At 35.4% G+C, this 14,482-nt stretch overlaps 1 protein-coding gene across 3 annotated transcripts; it reads left to right on the forward strand.

Annotated features, from left to right (window-relative positions):
- The first annotated feature begins 485 nt into the window (after nucleotides 1-485).
- LOC149951612 (major facilitator superfamily domain-containing protein 6-like) lies at nucleotides 486-12,105 on the forward strand. 3 transcript variants are annotated; one of them, XM_090168104.1, is made up of 7 exons: nucleotides 486-1,153; nucleotides 1,368-2,195; nucleotides 2,692-2,768; nucleotides 3,199-3,840; nucleotides 5,031-5,230; nucleotides 7,899-8,169; nucleotides 11,849-12,105. In XM_090168104.1, the coding sequence occupies exons 2-7, from the start codon at nucleotides 2,158-2,160 to the stop codon at nucleotides 12,001-12,003; spliced, it is 1,383 nt and encodes a 460-aa protein (XP_090024230.1). In that variant the 5' UTR covers nucleotides 486-1,153; nucleotides 1,368-2,157; the 3' UTR covers nucleotides 12,004-12,105. The 3 variants fall into 3 exon arrangements, with proteins under 3 accessions (XP_090024230.1, XP_090024232.1, XP_090024231.1); XM_090168106.1 differs by lacking the exon at nucleotides 1,368-2,195 and having other exon boundaries at nucleotides 487-1,153; XM_090168105.1 differs by lacking the exon at nucleotides 486-1,153 and having other exon boundaries at nucleotides 1,223-2,084.
- Nucleotides 12,106-14,482: the final 2,377 nt, after the last annotated feature.

Consider the following 14,482-nt stretch of genomic DNA (forward strand, 5'->3'; position numbering starts at 1 on the left):
CTTTCCGGAAATACGAACCACGTGACGTCACTTCCGTTGATATGACCTGATAGTGGTATCATTCGATTGGTCTCAACGTGCTCTTACCAAATATCGCTAAATTAACCTTCAAATCTGAACCAAACGGCGTATAAGAACTAAAAAAGTAATTTTGTCTTATACATGTAAATTTGGGAGGGGCTCGAAATTAGTTTTTTAATCTTATACGCCTCTTGGTTCAGATTTGAAGGTTAATTTAGCGATATTTGGTAAGAGCACGTTGAGACCAATCGAATGATACCACTATCAGGTCATATCAACGGAAGTGACGTCACGTGGTTCGTATTTCCGGAAAGCCCCCATTTTGACCCGTAAGACAAACAGTTCTTTGTTACAAATCACTAAACCTAATTAAAAAATACTTTAACCCATCGTGTACCTTATCACATGCTTATTTTGTCATGGGCTCTGGGAGTATATCTGTTTGGTCTCAGAATATTGTAAATCCGATTTAACTAGTTTTAGTGGCGCGGCTTCACGAGAGAGACCTGGGCGGGAGCGAGGAGCAGAAAGCCCTTTGTACGAGTCGTTGGTCTAAAAATAACAACGAGAGAAAAATCTGTCGCTGTTGCTCTATTTTTATATCTTGGCACGGGCGAGTGGAACGCCAGTTTTACAAGATTGTTTTAATCGCAATATTATTTGAATTCGTAGCTATAAGTTCATAGTAAGCGTTCTAAAGCTTCGTTTTCAAGATCGAATTTTCAGCGGAAAAATTTTGCATAATCCGAAACGGGAAAATGTTAAGTGGATTTAGTTACCGCTCCTGCGTTACTTTTCCGCTTTGCTGTTTTCGTAGAAATTAATTTCGGTTGTTTCTTTATGTGTGAAATAAAATAAGGTGAATACTTGAAAACGACGTTTATTTTAATGAATATGTAATAGACCGCATTCACCGAGGCACTATTGGATATTTACGACACACGTGACATGACGTCAAAACAGAAAATCGGAGATTAAGCGGAAAATATCAAATTAATTCTGATCAGGCAATGTTTTTTGAGCTTTCAATACCACGAAGCATAAAAATTGCAATACGCTTCCGATTTTGGCTGTGTTTTCTCCGCTAAAAATTCACCATGAAAACGAGGCTTAACAATGAAAGGTGACAAAGGTAAAATTTCATTATCTGACGCAATATTTTAAATTCGATTTAATATATTTTAATTCAATTGAAGGCAATGTATAATTTCAGCGTTCATACCAGATTCCAGATAAATAGATAGTTGTCCTTACCGTAAAATTATTAAGGGTATCTGCCAAAGCTACATTTAAACTGACCCATTTACGAATATTAAATTCGCTTTTTACCTTATCTTTCGATACAGAGATAAAGATTAAACTTTGGTAGAGATACAGGGTCAATGCATTCTGAACATCTATTTCAAACTGCACCATTGAATGATTTCTGACTTACACAACCAGGACATGGCTCTTGTACTGTCGTGCGGACTCGAAGACAAATGTCTAGCTAGTAGATAAATCTAGGGGCAAAAACTTGGTAAACCAAATGTATTCCCTATATCTAACAAACCCCAAAAAGCCTTTTGAAGAAGTACTTGCGGTGACTAGTTGGTGGTTCATTGGGTATAAGCTTATTGATTATTATTATTCTACAATCGGTTTCTATTCAGAAATCGGGAATGTCCTGCCCAATAAGACACATTAGATTTAGTGAAATTTTTATCCTATATTGTTATTCCCATCTGTTCGACTAAAAATATGAATATACACACCTTTAACAACATAATATAGATAAGCTATTTCTAGATGGCGCGTCAAGGCAGTTCTATCAATTTCTTTTAAAGACACCGGAGTTAGTCGGATGTCAGCGGAGGAGGGTGCTGGTGCCATGTTTCGTAAAATGCGTATGTTTTGGGTGCAGCACTGCTCGATGTATATTTTTCATTATTGAAGGACTTCGAAACATTAAGGAAACAAATTATTTCAAATGGGCCAACCAGAACTTTGAGTTTTATTAGGGGCTTGTAGCGCTTACTCTAGTCTCGCCTCGGGCTATTGTTGAATCCACCACTGGTGCCTAGGTAAGCGATGTCTCCATGGACTGCTTTATTAAACGTGTCGTTGATATTTAATTTATTTTGTTAAGTTTTACAAATGTCCTCGATGACAGGGGCTGGATTAGGACACTTGAGGTCCTCAGAAAAAGAATAGAGACAGGCAATGAGAAAGTTAGGAATTTATGACACAAGACGTTTAATGAAAATTAAATATAGGCCTAATATAAATAAATATAGTTCAGGATAGTGTACTGTTTCTAAAGTTAATTAATGCAGATTTATACATATCTATTTCATTTTTTACAGAAGAAAATATCGGAAAGTATAAGGTGAAAATAATACGTACACAGAAAAACCTATAAACACGTTAGACACTAAAGTAAAAAGGTTTTTTTCGTTTGTCAGCATTTAAAAGGAAAAGTGCTTACAAAGAAATAATATGAAAGTAGAAGTCTAGCCTTCAACTGCTTGTTATTCATTTTTATTCAACTTGGTAGTCTATACACGTTTTTTTGTATTGTTTGAGATAAATTTGTTTTTTCATTCACTTACAATTTAATATAATTTACATGTATATATATATATTTATATTTTCAAATTATGTTTTAAACATTTTTAATATTTATTTTAGAAGCATCATGAAGCTTCTAAGTAGAATAAACATTAATCTCTTGCCACTGAAGATTTGTATGTTATTTTGGTGGGGAGGTAAGTGACGTAATTTAGACTTTTCTGAAACTTTATCCGAATATGAAATATTGGTATTTTGAAAATAATCAACACTCCCTTGAATTGTTAACACCCTGTATAGACCATTGTGTTCTGTTATTTAATTCTTAAACAAACAAGTTGATGGTGTCACTCCAAGTTCCACTTTCTTAACTTAATACTAAACCTTCTAGTACTATACTAGTGCGATATTATCAGTTACCAATCGTCTGGTAAGTATGGTAACACCACGTCTTATCGCGCCAGGTGAAACCGCCCATAGTAACGATGCTGCTTTAGCTAATACAAAATTTAAATTAAAAACGGAATCTATTATAAAAATTAGTGCTTGGTTTGACCCTAATATCAAAGCCTTAACACAATTTCCTCTAAGATAGGAAAATCAAATCAACGTATAGATTTTTTTCAGGTAACAATGCCTTATTATCTTATATGGCTGTTCACATGAAGAGTCTGGGCTTAAACGTTTGGCAAGTAGGCTTGGTCCACGCTCTACTACCAATAGCCCAAGTGACCGGTCAATTAGGCTGTGGTGTCGTAGCGGACCGCTTTAAACTGCACAAGATGATAATCATCGTCGCGAAAATGTGCGCGATGGCCGCTTTAACCGCGATTTCGTTCATTCCGGCGATCCAGCCAGACGCGGACGGACAATTAACTAACGTGCTTTTCACATTCTACGCGTATTTGTTCTTAAGGCTGTTCCTAGAGTTTTGCTGCGCCACCTCGTTCAATCTCTTCGAAACAATGGCGGTGTTAAAAATTAGACAATTTCCGAAAGCGAATTTCGGCAACCAAAGGTTTTTCGCTTCTCTCGGAGCCGGCACTATTCCAGGCCTCATTGGTTTCATCATGGACTCTTACGCCGTTCCGGCGGGAAATTTGGAAATTGACTTAATATCGAATAGTTCTCTGAACCACACCGTGCAAGAAGGTCTCGTCTCCAATTTCAATATTCTCTTCTACATTGTGGATGGTTTAATCCTCGTATCTGTCGTTGTTGGAGCGTTATTCGTGAATCTTGATTATAAAGCGATCGATGTCGAATATGGTTAGTATGAAATAAAACCTAATTTATACGTGATTTTCCGGTGAGTCGTTAGCCTCTGTGACTAGTGTTCGGCAGTCGATTAATTTTTATTCATGAATAAAATAAGCTCGGCTATATTTAAATAATATTTATTTAAATTACCAATAGTTGAATAAAAATTGTAAAATGTTTAAATAATCGAAAGTCAATAAGCCTATTATTTAAATAAAACAAAAAATTATTTATAAATACCACTTTCATTCAAATAAATGCTTGGTTGCGTAAAAAACATAATTAAATAAGTTTAAAATGATATTCTTTTTACCAACGTTTTTTAAATAAATCGGATAATTTGTGGATAATGAATAAACAATTGCGAACACTATCTGTGAAAGCAGCGGTTGGAGATAATCAGCGGTTGTCAAAACATCGGTCCTTTAAAAATGCGGATTTAGAAAATAACGTCGATCCAAAACATTTGCGATGCTAAAATTATAAGCGAAGCATTTGCGATGTCAAATTACATTCTAAACCTTTGCGATGGCAAGACTATATGCGCAACATTTGCGATGCCAAGATGATATGCAAAGCATTTGCGATGTAAAATTATATGCGAAACATTGGCGTGGGTTGTCAATCGTATTTTGATTTAAAAGCCAATTTCAGTGATATTTAATAAAATCGATAATTCGGAGGGTTACCCGCGTTACCACTAATAGAGGTAAATGATATTTCAAAAATAAATCGAAACAATATTTCCATAAACATGATAAAAGCTATTTTAAAAACCCGCTAAAGTTATTATGATTATTTTGAATACCCGTTCAAATGATAATTCCCACTGTGTAAACCCGCTGAAATTTTAGTCGTTATTTGAAAGGCAGCTAAACTTTTATTGTTATTTTGAAAACGAGCAGAAATTATAATCCTTAATTTGAAAATCGTCTGAAATTATAAACGCCCAAATGAAAGTCTACTTTAAAGATAATTCCATTTGCGTAAACACGCCTAAGAGAGAATCATCATTTTAAAAACCAGCTAAATTAATAATACCAGCTGAAATGATACCGCTGTCATTACAATTTTAGTTGTAAGAGCGTGAGATTCAACCGTATAGTTTTAATAGCTTTGCTGTGATATCTAAACATGTAACGGCGTAAATTTTTGACTTCTTATTATAAACTCAGCGAATCTTAATGGTTTCTTTACAGAAATGGATTCTGAAATTGAAACACCAAACTTTAAAAATCTTTTAAACATAGCGATCAAACCAAATGCCTTCGTATTTATACTGACCGTATTTTTTCTGGGCTCATTTTGGGGATATACCAAAATCTTCGTTCCCTGGAGAATGTCGGAACTCGGCAGCGATAAATTTATCATTGGAATATGCCCACTCTTATCAACGGCGGTAAGTTCATTTTCTTTATATTGTTCATAAAGTAATGCCACTCAGGAATCCATAGCTCTACTGGGTGAAAACTCGGAACAACTCCTTCTGCGTTGAGTTTGCAAGTTCTCTCCCCACTGGTTTAAGGGGTTTTCCCCCGAGTTCTTCGGTTTCCCCTTCCATAAAAAAACTTGTTGAGGTAAACGGTAATAGTTAGTGTAGGGAGCTGTTGGCTCGATCGCGTGGCATGCAGGGCTTGCCACCACCCTCCTACGCATTGTAACCCGGCCACCTGAATTAAAAAGGCTTCAAAAGTCGCTTGACGACTTAGGCCTAAGGTGGTGCCTTGGGTATTAGCCTAGCTGATTATTATTATTATTATTATGCTTATCGCGGCAGATTTTCGTCTTCATGTGGCTGACCGTTTTTTGACGTCACTATGTTAATTTAACAAACCACAACGTGAGAGGGTAGTGCGCGCCGAGGGGATTTTTTCTCTGGTAGGCGGGGCCAAAGCCGTCAGAGTAATCTTACCATACACGATACGCCAGGATAAGCATTCCAAGTAGAGATATGGATTCCTGTGCCACTATATTGAAAAATCTAGGAAGTGTTTTTAATTCATCGCTTGTCCATAGCTACGGTAAAAAATAACGAAAGAGTGCCACCCGAGGGGTACGTGACATTATACAAATGTGAACAAGATTCGGAGTAAAGAAATCTTAGAGTTGATTTTCATTGTTGCGGAAAACTACTTAAACGAATTTCCGGTAAATCGGTGGCGGGAATTTCGAATTTGGCCTGATTACGGTGTAATTTCTAAGTATACGTGCACGTGTTATTTAATACCATCTATGGTGGTATATTTCAAAGCAATAATTAATTAATTAACTTGAATAAGATTTAAAAACAGTTGTAATAACTTATTTGTATTACTACAAGTGATGCATACCATGAAACTCGCCAAACGGAATGGATTTAGGTAAGAAAAGAACAGGTAATAGCGAGATTACCACATTGACGTACATAAACGTGCGATTTGATGATTGTTTAGGAGCAAAAATATGCTATAATTAAGCTTAAAAATAATAATATATATTAAATATTTATTGATCAATTTGAAATTAACGTAATTGACATTTCTAAAATGGATTAATATAACAAGCGTAGGAACCTTTGGGAATTCAACGGAATTTAGACGAAATTCGAAATTTCTAACGATGACGTACCGGAAATTCGTGCTAGTATCTTTCCGCTAATGTACTAGACATTTTGCCTTTCTTAACCTACAAGGGAGTATAGCACTATAATTGAGAAGAAAATGTCTCTTAATGATCCATAAAAATGGTAAAATTAATTTTTAACTAAATCATATTTGAATAACGTTGAAAATTTTAAAACGGTAAAGCATGGTATTCATCGAACCCATAAAACTGAAACTTGTACCTTTGCAAGTTCAAACTAAAGTAGTTTGAATAGGCGAAAATATCTTACAATACCGGGAAATCTATATATAAAATCAGATCTGACTTTTTATCACGTGTTTTACTGAACATATCTAATTCATAAACGCAATATTTATGATATCACGGTTTTGGGAAGTCGTTGCTTGAGATTTTTCGCAGAACGTATTTCAATAACTGAACTGAACCGGTCAGGCAAAAAAAGAAAATGATTTGAGTAAGATGGAGACTTTTCTCAAATATATTATTTATGCAGTCATTTTCTAGGCTTACCACGCTTGAAGGCTTTTTAAGAAATAGTGTCAGCTTTGAAAACCTTTCGAATTTTGTGATATAGGTTATATCAGAAGATAGATTTGTATGTCCGGAAATCTAAAATATACATATTTATCTGTGAAAATTATATTTAAAATATTTATATTTTAATAACTTCGCTGCAATTTTACCCATTTTTGACGTTATAAATCGTGGCCCAGAGAAATACATTTAAAAGATTTTCTAACTTTCTAGTTTTCGTTAGGATTAAATACGTTTATAAAATTATGTGTTGATTCTTTGGGCGCGCGTTCCTAATATTTTAGAAGATTGTGGTTCGCGTGATTTTGGGCGCCCCTTCGAAAATAAAACGCACGCGCTCAATAACTTGAGCTGTGCGTCGAAAAATAGCGAACACCACCAATATTTTTCGAAAGCTTATAACAATATCGTTTGTTTTGGAAATAAGTGATTGATTTCGGTTTATTGATAATTTAATTCCTTATACGTAAAAAATTATATAATTTTATTGAAAGTAGAATTTCGATTCCAATGTCGTATTAGTGTTGTCCATAAGGATTAAAATGATATTTTAAAATCCCAAAGTTATTCTTAAGACATTAGACTAGTGAAATTTTTGTCCTATTTCGTCTCCGGTTTCCCTTTCAAAATTATGTCTCGGTCCACTCTAATAGCAACCAATACAAACATCTAATGCGGTCAATTATAGGCATCGAAAAATGCAGGGCAGCCTACCCTTCCATTTAAAACTTCAATTTGCAAGTTAATATTTATTTTTCAAGTAAAATCGTCATTAACATTATTATTGTCATTATTTATTTGTATACATCATGAAAAAATCTAATTAACTAAAACAATTCTGTCACTATCCCTTTATTTACCACACGCGTCCGCTAGATATTCTTATAAAATTACTACCTTTTAAGACTAATTACCTCTTTGAATTTCAGATGGGATTAATTCTAATAATATTGTCAGAGCGCCTTTTTAGGAGAGTTGGTCACGTTCCAGTGATGATCTTTGCGTTTGTCATATATTCAGTTCGCTTTCTAAGCTACTCTTTACTAACTTCAGCAAAATATTTCCTTATATTCGAGACACTCGAAGGTGTGACTTACCACCTTCTGTGGATTGCCGTCGTCACCTACGCCGCTCTACTGACACCCGCCTCTCTCACCGCTAGTGTGCAAGGGTTTATGGGCTCCGTTCATTACTGCGTTGGTAAGCCAATTATTATTTATTCTTCGCGATTTTTGTGCCCCAGGGGCAAAATTAATGAAGATTCTGTAAATGTCAAGGGAACTTGGTACGCAACACGCCAAAAGGGTATTTTTTTTAAGTAAGGCAATGTGGGAGTAATGAGGGTGGTGGAGTGGTAAGCACTTACGCCTCGCAGAAAGAGGAGCCGGGTTCGATCCCAGCTTGTGACACCGGCTGATAACCACTCTTTCTGCATTGAGTTCTTCATTTTCCCCTTCCCATAAAAACTTGTAGAGATTAACGGTAATTTAGTAATTATATGGAGCTGTTGGCTCGCTTGGCATGAAAGGCTTTCCACCACCCTCCTACGTATTAGGGTGTTTAAAAAAATGCAAATATCGAAATGTTTTCTTGTTCATTTTGGTCGGAAAATGACCCAGGAAAATATTTACGACAATTCATTAATTTTTAGGACTGCCTCAACGAGCTAAAGTTTTATGTAGTTTATTACTCGAAGATCTATTTGATCCGAGATTCGCTCGAAGACCTATCGGTACGAGTTATTAGTAAGTTTTTTTAATTTCTTCAAATTTGTTTAGGATTTAGATATATTATCCCTTTTAATTATGGACTAATCTACTTTTTCGCGTATTTTATCATCGATCTAAAGTTTTACCATTATAAACAAACCCATTTATAAGCAAAAAATAATTATGTCACTCAAATACTTTAACTGAACGAAATATATAATATTTATTACTTACTTAAGTTTACACATGGTTTATTATAGTAATAAGTACCGGTACATAATAAAATAATTGGCAGAAATCCCCACAAAACCAGGTCCTAACTTGTGATTTTCAGCAGTTATGACCTGGTTTAGTGGGGCTTTCGGCCAAATATTGTTTTGTGTACCGGTACTTATTTCTATAATAAACCTTGTAAAAACATAAATAAGCAATAAATATTAAATTTTTCGTTCAAGTAAAGTATTTGAGTGACATAACTGATTTTTGCTTATAAATGGGTTAGTTCATAGTGGTAAAACTTTACCTCGTTGAGGCAGTCTTAAATATTAATGAATTTACTTAAAAATTTTCGTGGGTCATGTTCTCATCAAAATGAACAAGAAAATCCATGTGCACCAAAACATTTCGATATTTGCATTTTTTGAACCACCCTCCTATACGCATTGTAAACCAGCCACCTGTTTAAAGGCATTATAAGTTGCTAGATGACTTGGGCCTATATTATTATTATAAGATGGCCAGTACACCGATTACGCGTACTCAGCACTGTTAAATGTACTGAGATTACGTGTACGCTCATTCGTACATTCAAAGGCATGACCGTGTACAACGAGTCAACGATAGCGTGAAGTTACCAGGCCCTCGAGGAGGATAGACGGTACAAAGTGTTTGAGGCTCGTATATTCCTGGGGACCTGGTTTGAGCCATTCTTACATGTTTTCCCCGAAAAATAATATTTATATTAATGAAAAACTGCTCTTTTTCGACCCCGAATTTTCATTTTACCAGGTTCCGGGACCGCTTTGACAGGCCTGAGTAGAAACGCTTGACGCAATACTTTAAAATATTGCCAACTTTCTGACGTTAACGGTGATAGTAATTGTAGGGAGCTGTTGGTTCGCGTGGCCTGAAGGGCTTGCCACACCCTTCTTCGCATTGTAAAACGGCCACCTGAATTAATGGATTTAAAAGTCTTTAGATGGCATGGTCCTAAGGTGGTGCCTTGGGTATTAACCTAGTTGATTATTTTTATTATTTAATAAAGTGAGTATTGAAGTATTTCAATTATTTTTTCAAAATTAATTTAGTACTAAACTTAAATGCAATATTGCAGTCGCAAATCGCAAACAGTTTAAAGATAAACATGATTTTCTTTTTAATCACGCACTGTAAGCAAACTTACATTAGAATCGCACTTTAAGACGATAATCACGTTATCAAATAGTATTAATATGTAGTATTGGCGCTTGGCCATATTTTGGTGACTGCGGTAAAAATTATTTTTAAAAAGGGTTTTTTTGTGACGAATGAAAATGATAGTTCCCTAGACTTATTCTATCTTTTTCCATTTTACACACTCTCCTTTTATACTTATCTTTAACCCCTGTTATGTACTAGATTACGATGCAGGGGTATACAAAAACACTAACGAATGTCACCACCAACCTAACCCCCGGTATGTATTTATTTGCGGTACGGTGGTATATAAATCTTTAGTGTATGTCACCACCAACCTGGCCCTTAATGGGTCAGAGTGTGCAATAACTGGTGGCTTTGCCGGGGAGTCGGGGTCCGGCTCTCGTAACCCATAAGGGCGGTGGCGCACTGGGAGATGTTAGCTCTGGTCAAATGGTCCTATCTCCACCTCCAACCTAAGTCAGGTAGTGGCTGGATACTGTGTTTCGGCCCAGGCGAACGGAGAGGGTCCTTGCATGCTGGCTGCCTCGGCGGATTGGTTAGCCTGCTGTGGGGCTGTGGGCCTCCGTATGAGGGCACGGTGGTCCTGTTTCCCGGGATCTCCGGTGCCCGCTGAGCCGGGTTACTTGGGCTGCTGTGTGCCCGTTGTTCCCCTTTAGGAGCTCTTTCCAAAGGGTTCGACTCTCTGCCTCTGTAGGTGGGGTGTCGGCTGGAGTTGCTACAGCATCCACTCTTACTCCCACAGCTGTGAGCGAAGTGGGGATTGGTCCACCCGTTGCTGCTCCTTCTGCTGGGTTGAGTGGCTCGCGTCAAAGGTGCGACCATCAGTAGTGGGGTACTGCTACCCATGCTGGCTTTGTAACCTATCCGGGCTGTGTGGACGCTGGCGTATGGCACTATGATGATAGGCCTCCGGCGGTATGGTCTCTGTTACTAGGTACACCGGTCTATAAATTCTGACACACTGTCACCACCAACCTGACGATTTCCTGCTATTTACCCTTTATTTTCGATTAACAAACTGTTATCACTATTCAAACAGTATTCAATTTAATTAAATAATACTACGTTTTGGGAACTTCTTCAGTTCATTTTATTAAACATGATTTTTCGTTTTTAAGAATGCTTTCCAAACAATAGAAGCGAGATGGTTTCACTCGTAATACCACGATATTGTGGTGTGGTTATTAATATTATTAAGATGCATTTTCCTTCACAATGAAGAAACGTTTCACTCCAAATACGTTGAAGATGGTGCTAAAAAACTCTATCGGCCTTTCCCAATGATATTTAATAGCACGTGTTAATTGAAACTTGTAAGCTGGAAAGCGCCATCTTTATCATCGACGGGGTAAAAATCTTCCTCATTAAACCCAGATCGATTTTTTAGCTTTAAGGCTGGTTTTCACTGGGACCAAAATGACACGACGGCGAGCTTTGACGCGTAAAAATTGTATTAGGCCTAACGGAGGTTTTTTGCTTCAACGTTCACCGCTGTGGCGTTTTTGCCCAAGTGTAAACCAGCCTTTAGGTGTCGGTGTCCCCCTTACGAACAGAAATTGATCTATTCTCAATATATTTATATGATATTATATCCAGTGCCATAGATTCGATCCCCCCTGCCCCTGTTAGGAAGTTTTTAACTGGTATCTATCCCATAGATCGATTGGAATTAAGGGGCCCCATTTTTGGGTCAGTGAGGTTTTTTAAGATCCTAAAAATGTGACTGTTACAATAATTTTATTTATTTTCAGGTATAGGAGTCGGTGGATTAATTGGAGGTGCCACAATAAGTGATTATGGACCGGAAATAGCTTTCAGAGTGATGTCAGTGTCGTCGCTGTTATGCTCAATAGCGGCGGGATTGTTCTTCGTCTTCTACTCGAGGCGTCGTTCTTCAGTACTTTAATTTACTCTCTGACCACCAAAAATGTACGCGTAACGAGATTTCCTTAAATCGCTAGTTATGGCTTTTATCTCTGGGCGAGCAATTATTTAAATAAATAGTTTATTCCCGAAAATGATCTAGTTAAAATGAAACTTTAAATGGTTTTTTTACCTAATATAGGTAATTCGATATTTTGTAAGAGTTCTATAAAATGTCGAGATACTTTGGTTTTTAATAAAACTATACATCGAAAGATAATTTTTGCCGCCATTATTTTGTAATATGTAATTTTTCACCACTTATCATTTCAGTCTTTTTAAGTAAAGGTCTATACTTCGGGTCGAGGTAAGTTTGGAGTAAGAAAATTTGGTGCTGGAAATTTCGGTACACTGGAAGGCAGGAAAAAATATAATTTTTTGTTCACTTTTTGAAAAAAGACAATTATTTTCAAGGTTTTTCATGCCCAAGATTCAGCATTAGGGAGGCTAGCGGCATTATTCTTACTGTCAACCATAATTGTTTAACACATTAAAATTGCAACTTTTAACAAGGTTTACTCGGCAGTAAATAAGAGTATACCAATGGCTTTCCTTCATAGACTCATATCTGACATAAGTCTGCTTTCATTGGCTGGGAAGTTCCTGAGCTAGCAACACTGTTACAAAATCCCAAAATAAAATGGCGGACTGTGACGTCACCTTAAACTAGTGTTAAAACTTTTCAGTTTTTAAATTAAATAAAATTGGTTGAGATGTATTTATTCAATTGAAAATTGTTTTTACTAAACAATTGTATTAACGTTAATTATTTAAAATTTTAACTAATATTTAGAACTTTAGGGTAAGTTTTAATAATAATTTGAAATTCGCGCAACAAAGATTGTAGAATTATACGCCATTAGATGGCCTCCTAGGATGTAGTAGGATCATACAGATAGAAAATAAGTTATCTATGAGTAGGATATACATTATTTCAGCTCAGGGGCCTTGTAATTTGTTGAAAACTAGAAACTCTGACTAGCTTGCTATTGAATTAAAGAGTTCCAAATTTAGAATATAAAACTGTGACTATAAGTGAAGATAAATGTTAAGGTATTTTGTGAAAATAATTCTGTTAAATTTGCAGTACAGTTTTTATATTTTAGACTGGAAATGAAGGAGTGACAGCAATGTTTAAAATTATAGTGGACACTGATCAATTTGATCTAATTTTTGTTAACACTGTGAGGTGAAATTTATGAAATCTCAGTAGTTTGTTTCTAGTTTAAGGATTTCTGGTAAATTTACAGTAGAAAAATCAACGAGCCGAATCCTATTCTTCAGTTAAAATTGATTTTATAGTAGAAATGAAGTTATTTAGTGAACGAGTGATACTAATGGATAGTACCATTGCTAAGGAAGCAAAGTACATGTACACTGTGGCCCACAAAATGCTTTATTTTTTTCAAAAAAGTTCCACTCGTTCTTTAATTAACTAATTTAGAGACTGAAAAAATTACTTGATTAAATTGTGTTTTTTCCAACTGGAAATTTAACCGAATTCTTTAAAAAAAAATTAAAGACAAGACCGAATCTGGTAAATTTTAGTTGGAAAATGCATGAATCAAGTATTGAATTTAATGATTTGGTTGTGCAAAGTGAAATTTACTAAATTTAAAAATTTTTGATAAATACACATTTGGAAAGGCACGAATCAATTATTGTTACCTTTTATTGATAAAATTTTAAGAATTCTTATGAAATTGAAACTCTAGTCTCCAACATTTTTAATATTGCTTCTTTACATTTTGGCTTGAATCAAAGTGTAGGATCTGTCTTTAACAAAACTAACATTTTTTACTATAAAGTGAAAAGTTATAAAACTTATCAAAAAAAACTGGAAGGGACCTCCGAGTGACCGGAAATGACCCCAGACTCAGCGGAAATGACAATTACATAAATTGTTGTAATTGACCTACAAATAACGATATTAAGTTTTTGATTATTGGACCTAGTAACCGAATGATTACTTATGGCTTATAATTACAATAATAATTTATATGATAAATATGCCCTGTAAGGCAGGGAAAAGAGCCAGATATTAAATATAAATGCTTTTATCAAAGCAGTTTAAAGGTAATTTACGGAAGGGGGGGGGGGAGTTGGTATCTAGAAAGGTACAGATATTTCTTTATATTTTAAGAGATATGTTTTTGCGAAATACATTTTATTACATTTCATAAATGTTCTAAAATAATTGCCATCAATTTTCCTCTCCTTTTCGCAAATTGATATTCATATTTATCAGATGGAAATGTATAAATTTTAAAACCCTTTCCTTAAATTTGAGCCTTGAAACTGTAACAGGAAACTGATAAAATATTAAATTGCAAAGGATTACGTGTAAGTTGACCATTTAATTTGTTGCAACTCATTAAAGAAAGTACACTATTAAATCAATATAAATGTTTTGTAATCTACCTAATCAAGAATATTGTCAACTACATAGCCCCTAATTTGAT

Source organism: Leiobunum rupestre, chromosome 3 (assembly GCF_980474605.1).
Source record: "Leiobunum rupestre chromosome 3, qqLeiRupe1.1.hap1, whole genome shotgun sequence".
Classification (NCBI taxonomy): domain Eukaryota; kingdom Metazoa; phylum Arthropoda; class Arachnida; order Opiliones; family Sclerosomatidae; genus Leiobunum; species Leiobunum rupestre.

Excerpts from the sequence above, each read along its gene's own strand:
- LOC149951612 (XM_090168104.1), top strand. The coding sequence starts at position 2,158 with ATGTCCTCGATGACAGGGGCTGGATTAGGACACTTGAG. Across the intron at positions 2,196-2,691 it reads GCTGGATTAGGACACTTGAG|AAGCATCATGAAGCTTCTAA; the intron begins GTCCTCAGAAAA and ends TATTTATTTTAG. Across the intron at positions 3,841-5,030 it reads AGCGATCGATGTCGAATATG|AAATGGATTCTGAAATTGAA; the intron begins GTTAGTATGAAA and ends GTTTCTTTACAG.